Here is an 18,081-nt window from a genome sequence, read left to right on the forward strand (position 1 = left end):
CTCAATCAACGAGTCTCAAAAGCAAACGCGCTTGGCGCAAGTGTGTGATCAAATCCAAGCTCACATCACACATCGCAAACAGAAACAAAAAAAAGGGGGGGGGGGGGGGGGGGTTAAGAACTGTCCGACCGTCAAATGGATGACACCCGGCCTTGGGTACTCAAAGTTGATACCTGTTCATCCTCTACAAGACCTCCTCCAAGTCTGATTCATCTGACGCTCGCGTGATCGGTGCAACCTCTTCAACATCATCCAACGAGTCCAGATGCAACACGGGGGCGCGAGTCACGCGCTTCTACACGAGCAGATGCAAAAACCACGATGATGAGCCATTGTCAACTTCCCAGCCGCACAGATCCTGAGAAGAAGCAGCTGGAATGTCCACGTACTGAGCGCTTGGGCGGTTGTGAGGGTTCATCCTCAATCTCATCAGAATCGTCTGCGTGAGCCGCAGCCCCGGTTTGGTCTGCACCGTCGTCGTCATCGCTGTCATCTGAGATGGCGTCGACGAGAGCCGCACGGCCTCGGCCTGCACCCCGGGTGCGCGTCGATGCCCGGCTTGCTTGACGGGACGTTTTAGCTAGAACATGCAACATTGGGAAGCAGCAGATGGTATGAGAAGAGCGGCTTGCCCACTGGCATTTGAACGTCGCACGCCCTCTTGGATGATAAGCTCGAGCAGCCCAAACGCACTGACCGCGCTTGGGCACAGTGGAAATCCACCCATCGGCCTCATCCTCATCCGCCTCATCACCCTCGCCGACTTCGTCGTCACTAATCGGCTCACTGCGCCGGCCACGATTCGCACGTCGGCCGGCCCGCCGAGCAGAAGTAGGAGCGGCCGCGGGACTTGGTTCACCATCATCCTCAATGTCTATTGAGATACAAATGTGCGTAAGCAAGGCAGATGGCAGACACAAGGAAAAAGAAAGGCAAACGAGAAGCAAGTCGGAGAGAAGTCCCAGGCAATAGTGTCACAGTCAATGTGCACCGGCCACAAACCTTCATCTGGCTGAATGCGACGTGTTGCGCGACGAGCTGTGATCACAGATACCCCCAAACATTGATGTCAGCACCCGTGTGGTGTGGCAAAGCAAGGGAGGGCCCAGCACAGCACAGCACAGCACAGCACAGCACAGCACAGCACAGCACAGCACAGCACAGCACAGCACAGCACAGCACAGCACAGCACAGCACAGCACAGCACAGCACAGCACAGCACAGCACAGCACAGCACAGCACAGCACAGCACAGCACAGCACAGCACAGCACAGCACAGCACAGCACAGCACAGCACAGCACAGCACAGCACAGCACAGCACAGCACAGCACAGCACAGCACAGCACAGCACAGCACAGCACAGCACAGCACAGCACAGCACAGCACAGCACAGCACAGCACAGCACAGCACAGCACAGCACAGCACAGCACAGCACAGCATGTACGAGCAAAATGCTTACCCGAGGCTGGCGTCTTGGCCCCTTTACTTGCTCCCGACAGCAGATCAACGAGAGCAAAATAAGGCTGCCATTCCTGGCTGTGCTCCTTGGGCTCCATGGGCTGCTCAACCTCGATGCTGTCAAAGCTTTTGGCCGCATATTCGCGATCCTGTGGTAATCAGACAAGCCGTATGAATCGACAGAACCGGCTTTCTCCCACTCTCTTCCTCCACCCTCCTGCATAGCACTCATCCCTCAACAAAGGCCGGGCATGACTTGATGCAAAACACCTCACGACAGACGCACATACCGCAGTACCCATGCGAGAAGCCACTTCACGCGCAAGGGCAAAAATGAAAATGGTATTGGCGCTGCGCGAGCCCTCCGCAAGCTGCGTGCAAGCTACCTTGCATAGGCTCTGGAACAACCAGTGCAGCTGTCGACGATGGGCATCAGTACGCTGACTGAATGTCATGGCCAAGCTGCGAGTCACCTCCAGCACCATGTGCTGGTCTTTCTCATCAGCCGTCAGTGCCCACTGTACGTAGTTCACGCCCGGAGTGCCCGAAACAATTCAAACAGTGGACACAATAGAAGTGTGAGAGGAGGCCGATGATGAGCGGGATTTTGGAATGTCAAGGACGACTGCAAGGCACGGAATTTTGCCAGCGCAAGCCCATGGGGCCGTGAACGTACAGTCGTAAGGCCGTTGAGAATGACTCGTGCTGCCGAAACACTCGACGTGCTGCTGTCCTGCTGACGCAGCTGCTTCAGGTATGCTTTAAAAACGTGTTTAACCTTGGCATTCTACGACGCGATACAAGCCAACGTCCACCGTGGAGCTGATAGGTCAGTGTCCGCTGGCCAAGACCGCGACTAGCGAGTCTGTGCAGTGGTTGCGGTTCTTGCGCACTAACGTACCGTACTATAATGAGGTACCAAAGGTACCCAGACGCTTTCAGGTAGCAGATGTAAGGTGGCCAAAGCCGTAAAAATGGAAAGAAGAGAGTCCAGCAGACCTGCGTTGGGTGCATTGCATTTCGCGTCGAGCCACGTTAAGAGTCGGGCGACGAAAGCGCAAGCCAAAAGAAACTTTGGTAGTTGATGGCAAGGCAACAAACGCAAAGCAACAAGCGCGTGCTCCCATGGCGTGCACGTACCTTCGTACTCGACCACATCTGCCGGGTCGGCATCGCTGGCAGGAGTAAATGCAACCATGTCACGCACGAACTCGGCAACGCTGGTGGCAAACCCTTCGGAGCAAAAAAGTACGAGCTCTTGGCTGGGTGCAGCAGCCGCATCGGCATCCGCTTTCGCGTCACTCTTCTCAGACTCATCAGAGTCTGATTCGGAAGCCTCGTCGTCTTCGGCATCGTGCGCCAGCTGCGCGCTGACGATGCAGAGCTCGCAGTACCCAATGCAAGCCTATGCCAGAGCGCAGAGTCACACCACCCCAGCTGTATTGAGTTGTTGCACCATCAAAGTTGCAAAGTACGACAGGACAGTCGGCCCCCAGCCATCTCACCGCCACGGCCGTGTTGGCAAATAACGATGACAAAGCCTTCTTCACCAAAGCCTCGAGCCGAGCCACATTTTGCAGAAAGGAGGCCTGTTGGGTGAATGTACAGTGTGAACGGCATGAATTAGTGCTCGTTTACAGCGGACAAGAGGCCCAGGCTCACAGCACGCCACCCCCACCCCCCCCGCCAATGCTCGCTACGCAAGCGGTCCTCACATCCCGGGTAGCACGTCTGCCACTCGACCAACCTTGGCGGCAGCATCCTTGGTGTCCAAGGTAGCCAGACAAATCGCCAAAAGCCGTGACTGCAACACACACAGATGCTCCAGACTCTACATGAGTGGAGGGACAAGGGAGGTGAGAGTTGAGAGGTGATTGCGTCGTCTGGGACGGCAATTCACAGGTCTCCTGCAACAGCTGAGTAGGCCGATCAATTCAACCATGGCAAACAAAAACCTCAAGTCGAGTGACACGGTGTGTGCCATCTGCACTTGCCTCGCTATCCAAAGTCAGGTCAATGGCCCGCTCGACCATACTGTTCAGCAGCTGGTGGAGTGCCTCTGGCACGACAGGGAAACGCCTGGCGGAGGTTGCAGCGAAAACCAGGATGAGCCTTGTCATTCAATTAGTCCGGCGGTGCCAAGATCAAGTACCACGACGCAGACTTGACCGCACGCACGTTGCACAGGAGGCCAATCGCTTGAGTGTGAGCCGGAGGCCCACGATACCATCTGTCTCATCGTCAGTCTTGGGGTCAAACTGAACACGAGAACACATGCAATGGCACGCAGGCAGCACAGTAAACCGCAAGATGAGGCAAACTGTCCATCTGCGGCCCAGATGGAGATTGCAATCGCGCACAAAGCTCCCACAACAGAATGGCGATAACCGTACCGTTACCAAGCCGCTGGCCTCATATTGGTCCAGCTTCATTTGTAGATCTTCCAGGATGCTTTGCATGCACGTTTCCTATCAGAGGATGAAAATTGGTGCAATGTTTGCAAAACAGAGATGAGCTTGCCAAAGCCCTCCACATGTGAGGTTGTGAGATTGTCACCGGGCCATACCGCTTTGGCTGCGACAGCCATCTTGGATTCAGCGAGGTCGCCAAGAAAGTTGACGACGGCACGAATGGCAGCAATGTCGTTGGCTCCAAGCAGAGCCTTGGCCACCAGCGGAAACAAGCGGTCCAACTCCTTGGCTGCAGCTCCCGAGTACGCCTTGGGGTCCACCTCAGAGAGCGCCTTGATGATTGCGGCCGTGTTTGCATCATCGTGCGCATGCTAAAAGACATACACGGCCACAAAAAAAAGGGGGGCACGCATCAGTAACGTACGCAGATGATTGAGAAGATGTACGAGCCCGTTTGGGGTCTGAAAAGACCACTTGTTTACAAAGCGGTGGCCGTCTCTGACCTTTTCCAATAGATCACCAGCCTTGCGCACAAACTTCTTTGAGACAGCACTCCATTCGCTGCGGCTGGTTGACTTGCTCTCACCTGAGCAGCGAGACACAAACGATGAGAACGCAGCACCGCAGCCCGTCATTCCCAAGCGCTACGCAGAAATCAAGACGGCCGACTAGACCATGACCACACCAACGCATGGCCAAGCAAGGGCGTCACGTACGAGACACTTTCATGGCCGCAGCAAACATGTGCAGAAAGTTGGCTTCCTCCTCCGCCGTCAAACTCGTGTCAGCTGCTTCGGCGCTTTCATCGAGGGCCTCCTCACCCGTCACATTGTCTTGCTCCAGTAACTCAAAATAGCAATCAAAATCCTGCTCGCACGCCGGCACGAGGATTAGCCTCTTGATTTGATCCGGCTTGCCGGGCGCCAAGCCCGGCCGACTGAACAGCACGCCGGTGTTCTGTAGCAACCAGCTAAGCGCACTCACCTGAAAGAGACTAATGTGGTCCCAGCCTGCGCGGACCATGTTATCGATCATGTCGGTGCTGGTGATAAGACGCACAAGCGTCTTCATGGATAGCCGACGTTGGTGGGCCTGCAAAGAACGCAAGCAACAAGGTTAATTCCGACGCACCACGCGACTCACATGCACAAAGTTGGCTGAAGGCAATGAATTAGGTGTGATGAAGTGGGGCTGACCTCGTCCTCAATTTTGTGCAGCTCAAAGTGGAGGGGTAATTGCGCGTCGAGCAAAACCTCCTTGGCCAGCTTGGCAGCCTGCATCAAACCCGCAAAAAGATTTGAAGAGTGAGGCCCCTGTCGTGCTATCGCGCCTCGAGGACAACGCAAGGACTGTATCCTGTGGGATAGGGGCAAGCGGCGACACAAATGCAACAAAAACAGGAAGGCTGTCTACGACAGGCATACCGCGCTTGCTACAGGCGCTTGGTCACTCTGCAAGCCGGCAAAAAGCAGTTGAATCTGCTCTGGGCTGAGTGCCTGCATGTTGCAGAGGTGGTGTAGGACTGCAAATGCCTGCACCGCCACGTCGGTGTTGGCATCCCAGACCATGAAAAGAATGTTGTCCTATCCCAGCAGCCCGCACCGTGCTTAACATGTCAGCCTCAGAGCCAATGGGGTCTGCTGTGCAACTCCGTGCGATCAAAGGGTACGTGCAAACATGGCACGGGTTCGGCTTACCTTGAAGCGCTGCGTGAAGGATCCGAGCTGCTCACGCGTGTCCTGATTGCCGTACAGTGCCTCCAATGTGTGCAGCACACAGAGGCGAACTTCATGGTGCTTGTCGGACAAGGACCAGCCAATGTACTTGAGGAAGGTGTCATCAAGAAACTTTTCCCTGAGGCAGCCAGTCAAAGTTTAGCCAGTTGGCCATTCGCCCAATGAGTCCTTTGCCGTGTGGGCCGACAAGCATCCTCTGGACCGACAGCGCGCGCCGAGCGCGCCAAACTGTGGGTCTTCAAGAGATCGGGCATGAGACAAGAGAAAACGGACCAGCTGTTGATGATCCAATAGCCCAGTGCCGTTAAGGTATCGCGCCGAATATCGTGGCATACATCGCTGCGATATTGGTATGGACGTGTTGACCAGTGAGCGGCAAACTGACGGTGGGCCTGTGTCGACAGTACCGCTGGGCAATGTGCACACAACGCACCGATAGCGATGGACGATGACACCCATGAAAATCTCATCCAGCCACTTTTCTGCGCGGGTGAACAGGCTATCAAACTCTTGCAATCGAGCCGTGGCCTCGTCAAGTCGGCGGCGCTGGGCCTTTTTCAACGGTTTGCCGTTGACCTGAGGCGCGCCCAGTTCCTGGATTACCAACTGATCACCAGAACGTGAGCAGAGGATGGGTGAGCGCGGTATCAAAGAGCCTGTCGCGCCTCAGCAATTGAACCACCCAAATGACTCACATCCTGAGCTTCCATGTCTTGTGAAAGCTTATGTGTAGCATCGACCAACGCGTTGCCCAGCTGACAAGCTATGTGTTTGGAGAGCACCACGAGCGAACAATTTGTTGACACGTGAGCCACACAATACACGCATACACGACAAAGGGCTAGCGTTGATGTATCGCACCAAGAAAAGTGCCCGTGTGGCGGAAGGAGCGAACGACGCTTGAGCTGAAAGCTGTAAGCCACAGGATAATATCGCCAAGAAGGCTACATTCCTCGTTCAGCCACAATGCGTCACGCCCATTGTCAATCAGTGCATGCATAAACTTGGATAGGCGGCTCTGGTAACGTTCATGGGGACAAAGGGGTAGCATGACAGCAGCTATGGTTAGATGGGAGCCTATCCGCTGACGGGTGGCATGAAAGCCTGGCCACACGGGCGATCGGGCACAGGTAGACAAGACAGCCAAACCTTGGCGTCTTTGGCAGTGCGTCCACCAATGAGATAGGATTGGTCGCCGTCCACGGTGCGGATGAGCACATCAACGGCCAAGTTTGGTTGTTCCAACATTGCGTTGGTGATGGCCCCTGCGCAAAAGAGGTACGCAAAGATGAGCAGCGAGTAATGTCGGGCAATGGGAGGTGATGCATCCTGCTCACACCCTCTGCACGGAACAACACGCGAGAGAAAGAGAGGCACGCTCGCCTGACCTTTGGCACCGCAGGCTTGAGAGAAAACGGCCAGAAGGTCACAGGTGGCGACTTCTGGCTCTTGCCCAAAGTGTGCAATCCATCCCTGCACCGTGGACTGTGATGATGGTTGGCAGACCCAGAATGAGCGCTGGCCGGGTGGCGCAGTGGCGTAACCAAGGCAGGCGCCCCGTTGTGGAGAATGGGTTTGGGGTGTTCTACCACACCTGTAGTCCACGGCCGGTCATGACCTTGTTGAACAGAGTGACCGCACGAGCTGACAATTGCTACAACACGAGCAGCCCAGCAAGCAACGACAGCGTGATTGATAAGGAGCAACAGGATACGGAAACGTAAAACTTGAAACTCAAACACATGAACGTTGATCCTACCGGTACATCGGCGTCATCACCACCACGCGAGCGCCGCGGTTTGCTACGGGCACGGCGTGGGGCTGAGGCCGCCGGCGAGGATCTGTCGCAGCGGAAGCACACGTGAGGCATACATGGCCTCATTCCGGCTGCAACACCTGAACGCGTTGAATGCATCAGTGTCTGTCAAACCTGGCAGGGCTGGGCTTGGCTGAAGTGCGTTGCTGCGTTTGCTCGCGCGATGATGGTCGCCCCGCGGCACGCCCGCTTGACCTCTGTCGCGCGAATGGAGGCAAACAACCGTGAGGCGCATGATGACAATGGGACATCCAGGCTGCATTTGCCCATCATCACCACCAACACCAGACCAGGCCAAGAGTCATGGGGGTGCGGAGAGAAGACATCAAACAAATGCAAAAATATACAACAAGCGGGCGAAGTTGAGCCAAGGAGGGTCGCCATTCAGCCACAAATTGCATTTCCCCATTTGGTCATGACGTGCATTTGCAGCCAGCCAGGAGAGAAAAGCGCACGCTCAGACAGAGGCAGGTGTCTTAAAATCAGTGGACAAGCAAGTTGAGCAGACATACCCGCTTGGCGTTGCGCGCACCCATGACGGGCAAGGACGAGGCCGATCTGTGTTGTCACCCCAGCGGCATATTCCAATAGATGAGACGCGCGGCGTGCGCCACAGCTCTGCTGCATGACAGAAGTAACTACAGGCTACGCTTGGGTTTCCGATTCGAGCTCGCCAAGCCAATGGATGCATGCATTGGCAGCAAGCTCCACCAGCTCCAGAGAAGAAAACCATCATCATGCATTCAAAAACCCAGGCCGCACACCCATATTCACATACAAAGCCAACAAAGATTACATTCCAACACCCATGGACTTGGATAGGGTCGACCATTCAACTCACTTTGAGCGCCGCGCCGGCATCTTGATCGGCGCCTTTTTTTTTTCTTTTTTTTTTTCCTTCCTTCTCTATCGATCAAAAACTCTTTCAGCTCGAACCACGAAATGGAAACTGCTTGACAGAAAAGCGGAAGCGAACGGTTTAGCTTCGAGTGTTTTTTGTAACGGTTCAATTGGCATTTGCTGACAACTTGTCTCTCTGCTGGTTTTTTGCAACGCGATTATCACACGTGATAAACTCTGCTCGTTTTGGCGGGAAAAAAGTTGAGACGCTTGAGCCATGATCAACGCTTGACAAGAAAGAATAAGCATGCATGATGAATTAATAATGGTCAACGGGCTGGCCAGTCGAAGCGAGAGCCACTGGTCAAAGCATGAAAGAGTGGATAGGAAAGCGACGAGTCGAGAACCCGCTCGGCGGGACCAGCCTCGACCTGGTTGCTTGTGACAACGATTGAGCACCTTTCCCCACGTTTGACATGACGATGGCATGCACCAGATCGACTTGAGGCTTGGCGCAAAACCCGAAGCGAATGTGGCAATCAGGGCGAAGTCTGCGCCAAAGGATTGGAAAAATCGGCTTGAAAATCGTCGGCCAAGGGATTGAAGTCACCTTCGGGCAAGGAGGGCTGACGCTTCGGACGCCCATGTTGTCGACGGGGTGCTGTCGAGTCAGATCCGTCCGCGCTGTCACTCTGATCACTGTCGCCGTCTGATGATGCTTGTGCTGATGATGAATGTGTGGATACCAACTCCGACTGAGCGGCCGATCCCTTGCCCGTGGGCCGTCGAGACAAAGAGGCCCGGTGCTGACTATGACGCCCCTCGGTTTCTGCATCTGAAGAGTCTGAGTCACCCACTTCACGCACACCATCACCAGCGCCGCGAGGCACGAGGTTGCGCCGCACATGCCCGGGCGCTACGGCAGGAATGGCCGAGCGCCGTGGCTCACCACGGGGCTCGTCGGCATGTGCCTGACTTGTCTTGGCATAGCCGTTCTTGGCAGGGGCCCGCGATGCCTCTACTGGCGGATCCTGGGTAGAGGTGCGGGGGGCTTGGCTGGTGCGAGCCCGCGAGGCGCGGCGCTTGGGGCCGTTGCCAGGCGCGGGACGTGCCGATCGACGCCCGGGCAAGACTGACGGGTCAGTGGTCGACTCGAAGGCGGCATCTTGGTCGTCCGCTTCCAGTGTCAACGCAAACGAACGGCGCGTTATCATGTCGTCCTGGACGGACACCAGGTCGCCTATCAACAGCACCCGTAACAATGAATGAGTGTAGGTTGTCTCATACTCGCACATGAAGTATTTTGCCGGGTGTTGGCAGTGCAAAGACGGCGGCGATATGGGATCACCTGAGGCCCAGTAGGGATTGCGCCAGCTTCGAAAGGAGCGATGAATGGGATCACGAGTGGGCAGCTTCTGAACAAAGGCGGCGTTGGTCGTCACTCGACGTATCATGCGGGGCCTGTAGCACTCGCAACCAATGAGCTCATGTTCCTCGCGTGACGCAGGAAGACTCAGTCCGAGCAGTCCGAGGAGAAAAAAGTGGGTGAGCAAACACACCGAGGTTGAAATACCCGAACAAGGTTGCCCGCCAAGCACTGGTGTCGCAGCCATTCGCACAAGGCATGAAGCATATCCCTACAAACGTTAACACCGACCATATGGGTGCGTGTTGGATTTCAATCGTCACAAACCACCTCTTTACAAGGTGGCGTCAACAGACGTTGGGCGGTGTGGACATACCGTTGGTCACCCGGCATCCTAAACACATCGTGATTGACCAAAACTTGCTTTAAGGAAACAGTTTTGATGTCGGCATCTACACGTGTGAGCCACGCACAATGCCTCATCTCATCAGACCGAATGGGATAGCATGGGTTGTGGTAATCAAGAAGAAAGGCCAGGGCTGGCAGATTTGACTCACCACTGGTAATAGGCGCTGCGTAGAGCACACTAAGCGTGTGCCAGTCTTTAGCTGGCTCGCGATGCTGGGTACCATGGCAGGAGACGCAAAAGACCTGTTCCAGCGCAACTACAGGGGGTCCAAAAAAAAAACAAATCCAATAAATAAACAAAATAAAATTGGTGAACCTGAAGCACTTCCACCCATGCTGGTATTGGATCGTTCCTCGTATGACGTGGGAAATGCAAAGACATGAAGACGTACTTTCAGAGTTTAGATTTTCTGCGACGGCCTGGCGAGCGCAAATGTCAAGACGCTGTCCGGGCTCCGCGCGACGCTCAGGAAAACTGTAGGTATTATTTGTCTTGTTGTACTGCAGAGCCAAAGAAAAGAGTGCACTATCAAACCGAGTAGGTTCAGCTTCTGGCACACTCTCATATTTGATCACAGCAACAGCACTTGCCAGACTGGGCTGATCCAACCTGTATTACCAAACGTCCAAGTGTGTGTGTGAGTGTGAGCGATAGACAAGTCGGACATGAGGCCATTCCGTGGACGGAGACATTGCACTCCAGCTGTTCCAAGTTTGAAACAACAGAGGGCTCAAGTGCCAGTCGAGCAGCGCATGGTTCGGCCAGACAGCGATACACCAGCTGGCATGACTTCGCCCTTCGACATTTGGCCTGACATACATGCGAACGTGTTCATCGACGAGGTTGCCACAGCGCTCGCAAGTTGCGCGATCAAACACATTCTGCAAATCCGAGTAGACCACTGTTTTGGGGGCGGGCGGTTGTCCTTTATAATCACGCTCATACTTGCCAGTCTTGAGCTCGGCCAGATCCACATAGGTCACCGTTGAGGGTCTAGCCATGTTGCTCGACTCGGGTCAGAAATCAGCGCGAGTGCGGCTCAAAGAGCGGGCGAGGGGGCGGAGACAGCAGCGCCACCCGGAAATGATGACAATCATATATGGCAACAACTAGTGTTTGATCCATGTCTTTCTGCGAATCAATCTCAAAGCAGAAAACCCTAGCCTGCTTATTCAAAAAACTGCCACTGACGGTAAGAAAGCGTGATCGCCGTCACACATTTACACAGCACGGGTTTGTGATGCCCTGACCCGCGTGTCGTCTCTCTCTCTCTCTCTGCGCGCGCTCTCTCGCTCTTTTTTTCGCCTTGTTGCGTGCGTTCTGCCGATTGGTCTGGTTTGTGCGGGCGCTCTTCCGTGAGGCTGAGCCGTCTGGCCGGGTCGAAAGGGAGGTGTTGGTAAAGGGACGCAGGATTTCTTCTCAAAGGCATATGTATTGTCTGCACAAGTGTAGCGATACTGTCATGTGCGCGCCACACTTGAGGCCTTTTTTTTTTTTTTTCCATGTCATTGACCGATCAGCTGAATTTGATTGCCCTGCCCTGCTTGCCCCACAGATTGCACCGCCACAATGCCAGCGAGCACTAGCACCGCTTGGAGCGAGGATGTGCAGGACTTGAACACCTCCACGGCCGAGTCCGTGACAAGCCCAGCCACTCAGGATCAGGATGTCCCGCCTTCGGAAACTGTCATGGTGGATGATAACACGAAGCGAGTGACTGAGTATCATCGAGATGAGGAAGGCCAGTTGGTAAAGAAGACGACCACTTACCGTGTCGAGTCGCGCACAACCAAGGCGTCCAAGGCCGTTATTGCGCGTCGCAAATGGACCAAGTTTGGTGCGGCCAAGGGCGCGGCTCCCGGTCCCGAGGCTGTGACTACCAGCGTCGGTGAGGAGGTGTACCTCATCCTCAAGACACACAAGCAAAAGGCTGAGCCCCAGGACGCTGAGCCCGAGAAACCCACTGGTATCACGTCTGTTTCGTGCCGTAAGTGCGGTGGTAGCCATTTCACCCACAGCTGCCCCCACGCCAACCTCGACACCAAGCCCGTCGCGCCTCAGGTGGATCCAGAGAGCGAGGGTGGCGCCATGGGCGCCTACGTGGCCCCGAACAAGCGTGGTGGCCAATCACAGGAACAGGAGAACTCGGTTCGCATTACCAACTTGCCCCCGGAGACACAGCACGAGGACTTGAAGGATTTGATCAGGGAAATGTGCAACCAGTTGCACATGGCCGGCATGCAGCGCATGTACTTGGCGCAGGAGACCGATGCCGTTACCGGCTTCAAGACAGCCAAGGGTTTTGCCTTTGTTACCTTCCATACCCGCAGCGACGCCGAGAAGGCCATCAAGCACCTTGATGGTCATCGTTACGGCCATGCCATTATTCACGCCGAGCTCTCCAAGCGCAACTAAGCCAAGCTCTACGGATCCGCTGTGCTTGTGATAGCTTCCTTGGTGCCGTGCATCGCCAACGTTCTAAACCCTTTCCTTGAGCAAATGGCCTCGCTGTGGTTCACGCCGCTGACCATGCACTTGTGCTGGCGTTGACGGGACGCGTGCGCGTCGGGTGATGGAGGGGATTTGTGCTCGCGTGTCGTACATTGAAGCAAGCTGTTCAGGCCCTGAACCACTCTATATGCGCGTGGTTTGGTAACTGAGCGTTTGTTTCCGACTGTGGGTGGTTCTATGCCTTTGCATGTGACTATGGTGATGGCCCTCGAGTTAGTGTTTGTTGTCTCCGATCTTACCTCTTCCCCCAATGTGCCTTGATTTGGGTTTTGTTGTTTGTATTGAGCGTGTACCTGCCGTGTCCATTTGTTGCTGTCCTCCTCGACCGCGCTCTCGTTTGTAACGAGCCACGCCGGTTACGTTTGGTCCAAGACGCTCTGTCTACTGTTTTGTCACACTTCTTTTTTTTTTTCCTTCTCCTTTCCCATCCAACCCTCTCCTTTGACTCGCTTCCTTGCTTGCTCTTAAATTTGAAATCAAAAGTCACAACTTTCCAGCTTAGACTCGAGACGTTGGGACCCGTGCGTGATGGTCTACCGAATCCTATCATTTAAGCTCGGGTTCAGTTAAAGATGACGTAGTCGCGACCCTCCACCAAATCGACGGCCATATGCGCTAGCGTAGCCTCGAAGACACCCTCCGTACGATCCAAGGCCAAACATGTGACAAAAGGTGGCACAAGCCCTTCGATCGGTAGGATGGGTATGCTGCGTAAAACATGTCGGGTTACGGGATCGTGGTGCCGGTACTCCTTGCCAAGCTACATCAGACGGTCGGCAATAAAATTGGCTGTCAGCTCGGAACCATTTCTGAGACTTTTGCCATTGAGACAAAGTGATGCGATGGCTAGAGTGGAGCATCCCGAACCTTTTTGGCGTCCACATCATAAAACGCGCGAACCCGCGCTTGTAAGTGTGCAGGCAGGGCCTGGAAAAACTGACGACCATTCTACGTCAAAATCCGCAGCCCACTTCATCAGGTGACAAATACTCCGATGCAGACCGGGATCGGATACTTTGTGCAGGTGAGAGCCCATATCACAATACCTTGCCGGCACTCCATATACCAAAGCGATCAGGCCACTTTGTCAGGACCTGATCCACTAATAACGCTGTGCGCATCTCGCGCAGATAGGCACGAGACACTCGAAAGCTACCCGAGGCTTCGCGAAAGCGATACATCATCAGTACCTCGGGGCAGCGATAGAGAGCAACCTCAGAGGTAGGAAGAACAAGCTGCTCTGCTGTAGGCATTCCTGCAGATATACGGGCTTCAGCTGTCGTTGAGCGATCCCTTGGATCGGCATCAGTGTGACCCACCACCGAGAGGGCAGATGTGCTGTGATCGAGGGGTCGGAAGGCTCGGCGGGCGATGGACCAAGCCTGAGCACCATCATGCCCGTGCTGATGAGCAAAGGCTGTGATGTGTGCATGTAGCAGCAGCAAATCCTCGGCCAACTCGGGGGAAAAGCCACCAGTGCTGGCAAAGACGCGGCGTGGCATGAACCAGGTTGGGGCGATCAGGGAGACATCTCGGAAGCGGTGGGTGACCAGTTCGCGCTGGGTCACGCCGTTGATCCAGTGTGTGTAGCGCGAAGTGGAGTCGGCTGGGACTCGCTCAACCCGACTACCAATCATGGCGTTGGGAAAACGCAGACTCGCCGCAAGCTGCACGCGCACGCGCTCGGGCTTCATGACATCGTCTGAATCAAGAAAGCACAGGTGCGCCCCGAGACTCTGCAGAGCTCCGATGATGACAGAGGGCATATGGGTTAGCCAAAGGTCCGCACAGGGCACACGTACGCATATGCACGCATTATGGCCCACATTCGCAGCTGGCCAATGGCAAAGACACGATTATCGGCACTATACCTGAGCAATGGCCTGGTTGCGGGCCGAGCCGATTCCTCGATTACAGCCTGCAGGCTCTCCGCGCTCACACGAACAAACCTATCAGATCAATGGAGTTGTACAAGGGCGACGAAAAGATGAACAAGGCAGAGTCCAGCACCACATTGCAACCATCCGCTGTCAACTCTAGCCCAAGCGCTCGCCTCCATGCTCTTCTTCGCAAACGCGAGGGGACGTACATAACTGCGGGTTCTGGGGTCACGGCGCGCTTGGTCGCAGCACTGGTGGCAGGTGTAGGCTACCAAAACATCAGCTGACCCCATGTGATCACATAGCACTTGTTGCACAATTGCAGCGCTATCATCCGTCGATGCATCATTGAAGATGCAGATATCTAGGCCGTGAGCGCAAGGGTGGTGAGCACCAGCACCAGCCAGTTTCAACCCACCCCCAACGACGCACGCACCAATGGGCCGATACTCTTGAGCAAAAACCGATGCAAGAGCCTCATATACATATTCCTCGACATTATGCACGGGCACTATTACGCTCACCAACCCCCTTTCCCCCTCCACCTCCCGCACCGCTGCTGCCGCCCCTGCCGCTGCCGCTGCTGCCGCTGCGGAAGCCGACATGCTGCTCAGAAACTGCATTGTCAGCATGTCATCATGTCAGCAATTCACGGCATCTTCTGTTGGAAATGTCAGCATAAATTCCCTCTCTGGCTCTGCTTCTCTCTCTCTCTCGTTGAACAACACGTTTACATGCATTTTTCTTTTGGAGGTTTGGTATTTGGCAGGCGCGCGTCGGAGCTGACGGCGGCTTGTGATGGCATCAGGCGTCATGGAAGGTGCGACAGCAGATGAGGAGCGAGGTCAGATGGATCGGGTGTTGAATGTGGAGGCCGAGGACCCAGACGACGATCAAGTCGAGGAGCAGGCCGAGGACCAAGACGACGATCAAGTCGAGGAGCAGGCCGAGGACCAAGACGACGATCAAGTCGAGGAGCAGGCCGAGGACCAAGACGACGATCAAGTCGAGGAGCAGGCCGAGGACCAAGACGACGATCAAGTCGAGGAGCAGGCCGAGGACCCAGACGACGATCAAGTCGAGGAGCAGGCCGAGGACCCAGACGACGATCAAGTCGAGGAGCAGGCCGAGGACCAAGACGACGATCAAGTCGAGGAGCAGACCTCTACTGATGATGATATACAACCCAATGCACCTCTAGGCCAACCTTCATCATCCGATGAAGCTGCAACTGCGGCAGATGCAGAGGCTGTATCAGCTGCACCGAGTACAGCTGCACCTGCACAAGCCGAGCATATTGATGAGCCACAGGCTGAGCCCAGGCTGGTCACACCAGGTTCAGAGCCAGCGCTGAAGAGTTCTACCGGCAATGTTGCAAAGCAACCTGCCCGTGACAACATTCTGGACACTGAGCAGATTGGTAGCTCGAGCCAGCCTGACCCTGAGGCTGTGCGTGAAGTCTTTCTACCCACGCCCGGCAAGCCTTCGGGGGTGCAGCTCGTGGGCCCGCGCCTTCAGCGATTGGTGGACGAGGAAGAGCAAGGCAAAGAGGCTGAGGCTTCGGGTATCTTTGTATCGGGCCTCAAGCCCGACTCGACCCTCAGCAGCGAGCTGGGCGTCGGAGATCGCGTCCTGGCCATGATCATTGATGGCCGCCCCTTTGATACCCTGGACGCTACCTTGGAGGTACCCTTCACTTGGTTGCGCGTGCCAATCGCAGTCTGTGCCGCGATGTGCCCACTAATTGCATTTTGTTGATGCTGTCCCCTCCTTAGGACGTCATCAACCTCTTCCGTTTGGCCCAGCAGGAGGTCAAATTGCACGTACGCTTTGAGCCCAAGAGTAAGGACTGAATCTCTCCAGCTCCGCACTCCCACCGCAACACTGACTGGGGCTGACACGCTGGATGCTTGACATTAACATAGACTATGAAGCCTTGCATGCATTTATGGCAGCCACTGCCGAGAATCAGGTTGAGCTGGCCTTTCCTTGGTGGCCTGCCACACCAGGTTGCACCAGAATATTCCACTCACTGTCTCGGTCTTTGTGTGTCTGCGCTACTTTGCTCAAATGACATACAGATCCAGCGACTGCCCAAGTCTGACCGGATGCGCCTAGTTGATCAAGGCACAAATACCACGACGGCTGGTATGAGGCCCGTACCGAACCCTACCCATTTCTCCCCACATCGATCCCAAAGCTTTGAACGAGCTCAATGGCAACTCTCAAAAATATTCGCCACCACTGCGCATGCCTTAGATATGATTGTACAACGATATGCAAACCAAGTTGTCATGGATCCGGACCACGAGCGTGAAAGCCTGCGAACCGCCCTTCTACACTGGCATAACCAGGAGTACGAGGTCTGTGTGCACCTGCGTGGGAAGGTGGGAGGGAAAGATGCTGGCTCAAGCCTCGCCGCCCCTTTGCACTCATCCCCATGTGCCATATTTGACCAACTGGATGCGTATATCCAGGCAGCTCGCGATGCCTGCCTTGACGCCATGAAGACTGTTTTATCGCCACGGATCGCAGAGCGGTGCGTCGAACGGGCTGTCCGACTGGGCGCGGCTTGCTGCCCTTGTTGTGAGGTTTTGCCTGTTGACCTGACTCACCTGCAATGTGCATACACACGCACGCAGGATGGCTACCATGGCCCAGGAAAAAACTCCCGCTCAGGCCAAGGCATATCAAGAGCAGGTTCTACAAACTGAGCGAAAACGCAAAGATCCATATTGGTACCTCCTTGGGCTCACTTGGCTGCGCTTGCACCGCATTCGCCTCTGCCAAGAAGCGTTTGCTCGTGTTCTGCAAAAAGTAAGACCACGCGTTTCTGTAACATGCTCATTCACCCATCCATTTATTTGGTTTTGTTTTTTGTGCGTTGCTCTTGTTGCGACGGTGGCGGCGGCTTCTCAAAAAAAATGCTGTTTCGTGTCCACACCCGCTTAGCTGTTGCCATGGGCCTACGCTGATCGAACTATTATCCATCCTTACGATGCCCCCTTTCACTATGCCGTGGCCTCGATGCTTCGCGACCGGAAACAGGTCGGTTGACCTGGCTCTGTCGTTGATGGCGCGTCACATGGTCTCTCACTGCCTACCATGGTTTTTTGGTTTTTTTTGACTTCACTAGTACGACTTGGCCCTTCTGGCATATGAGGAGTGTGTGCAGTTGCAACCAGATAACGTACGGTCCTTACGCAGCTGTTGGCCTGATCAGCTCTCGCGCGTGCTTCCCTGCGTGGCCCTCATCGTGCAATAATGTGCTGCTTAGACACGTTGGCACGATGAACATGCCCAGGTTCGACAGCTGGCCGCAGCAACTCGCCACTTGCAAGACCCGCATGCCACAAAAGTGCAGCCCCAGTCGCCCGCCATTGTTCTCGAGCGCCGCCATATCAATAGCAAGCTACCGCAGTGAACGTCCTTGTTTGATCGCGTGTGTGTGAGACAGCCGTGCTGTATCGTCCAGAATAGAGCCAATTGAAACCATTGAATTGCGTTGCACCTTGTGACCTCTCTCTGCACCATACTGATGGTACCCCGCATCCCTCTCTCAAACATCAACCACCCGATCCTCCCTCCCATATTCAGTGCGTCCATGTCCATGTCAATTTCTGATTCTTTTTTTCTCCCTTTTTGTCTCTCT

General features: G+C 55.0%; 5 protein-coding genes across 5 annotated transcripts in view; 2 read left to right on the top strand and 3 right to left on the bottom strand.

Annotated features, from left to right (window-relative positions):
* Positions 1-184: 184 nt before the first annotated feature.
* On the bottom strand, positions 185-8,350 carry MONBRDRAFT_31739 (uncharacterized protein; the record flags this gene model as incomplete). The annotated part of the gene is made up of 32 exons (XM_001744322.1): positions 8,265-8,350; positions 7,936-7,981; positions 7,538-7,620; positions 7,367-7,448; positions 7,202-7,261; positions 6,996-7,092; positions 6,757-6,872; positions 6,556-6,625; positions 6,303-6,370; positions 6,041-6,213; positions 5,881-5,946; positions 5,569-5,725; positions 5,296-5,454; positions 5,068-5,145; positions 4,856-4,963; positions 4,588-4,828; positions 4,375-4,457; positions 4,027-4,242; positions 3,854-3,928; positions 3,639-3,718; positions 3,416-3,539; positions 3,208-3,291; positions 2,966-3,049; positions 2,601-2,865; positions 2,362-2,459; positions 2,137-2,247; positions 1,751-1,978; positions 1,462-1,609; positions 1,003-1,038; positions 698-874; positions 390-580; positions 185-295 (listed from the first exon to the last, which is right to left on the bottom strand). Exons 1-32 carry the CDS (start codon positions 8,282-8,284, stop codon positions 185-187), a joined length of 3,735 nt encoding a protein of 1,244 aa, XP_001744374.1. The 5' UTR covers positions 8,285-8,350.
* A 452-nt stretch (positions 8,351-8,802) lies between these two features.
* MONBRDRAFT_23992 (uncharacterized protein) lies at positions 8,803-11,039 on the bottom strand (the record flags this gene model as incomplete). The annotated part of the gene is made up of 7 exons (XM_001744323.1): positions 8,803-9,503; positions 9,612-9,775; positions 9,823-9,900; positions 10,006-10,081; positions 10,187-10,294; positions 10,430-10,647; positions 10,858-11,039. 7 exons carry the CDS (start codon positions 11,037-11,039, stop codon positions 8,803-8,805), a joined length of 1,527 nt encoding a protein of 508 aa, XP_001744375.1.
* A 557-nt stretch (positions 11,040-11,596) lies between these two features.
* MONBRDRAFT_18323 (uncharacterized protein) lies at positions 11,597-12,564 on the top strand. Its single transcript, XM_001744130.1, has one exon. The coding sequence runs from the start codon at positions 11,608-11,610 to the stop codon at positions 12,451-12,453; it is 846 nt and encodes a 281-aa protein (XP_001744182.1). The 5' UTR covers positions 11,597-11,607; the 3' UTR covers positions 12,454-12,564.
* Positions 12,565-13,111: 547 nt separating this feature from the next.
* MONBRDRAFT_23994 (uncharacterized protein) lies at positions 13,112-14,315 on the bottom strand (the record flags this gene model as incomplete). The annotated part of the gene is made up of 3 exons (XM_001744324.1): positions 13,112-13,309; positions 13,417-13,497; positions 13,596-14,315. 3 exons carry the CDS (start codon positions 14,313-14,315, stop codon positions 13,112-13,114), a joined length of 999 nt encoding a protein of 332 aa, XP_001744376.1.
* Positions 14,316-15,189: 874 nt separating this feature from the next.
* Positions 15,190-18,081, top strand: part of MONBRDRAFT_31741 (uncharacterized protein) — a gene marked incomplete at its 3' end in the record, with an annotated part of 5,232 nt that continues 2,340 nt past the window's right edge. The window contains exons 1-10 of the mRNA XM_001744131.1: positions 15,190-16,115; positions 16,205-16,271; positions 16,355-16,401; positions 16,511-16,577; positions 16,689-16,792; positions 16,907-16,968; positions 17,072-17,246; positions 17,382-17,477; positions 17,566-17,619; positions 17,910-18,025. Coding sequence (XP_001744183.1) covers positions 15,228-16,115; positions 16,205-16,271; positions 16,355-16,401; positions 16,511-16,577; positions 16,689-16,792; positions 16,907-16,968; positions 17,072-17,246; positions 17,382-17,477; positions 17,566-17,619; positions 17,910-18,025 — 1,676 coding nt within the window. The remainder of the gene's footprint in view (positions 16,116-16,204; positions 16,272-16,354; positions 16,402-16,510; positions 16,578-16,688; positions 16,793-16,906; positions 16,969-17,071; positions 17,247-17,381; positions 17,478-17,565; positions 17,620-17,909; positions 18,026-18,081) is intronic.

The sequence above is a fragment of the Monosiga brevicollis genome, genomic scaffold, assembly GCF_000002865.3.
Source record: "Monosiga brevicollis MX1 MONBRscaffold_5 genomic scaffold, whole genome shotgun sequence".
NCBI classification, from domain to species: domain Eukaryota; class Choanoflagellata; order Craspedida; family Salpingoecidae; genus Monosiga; species Monosiga brevicollis.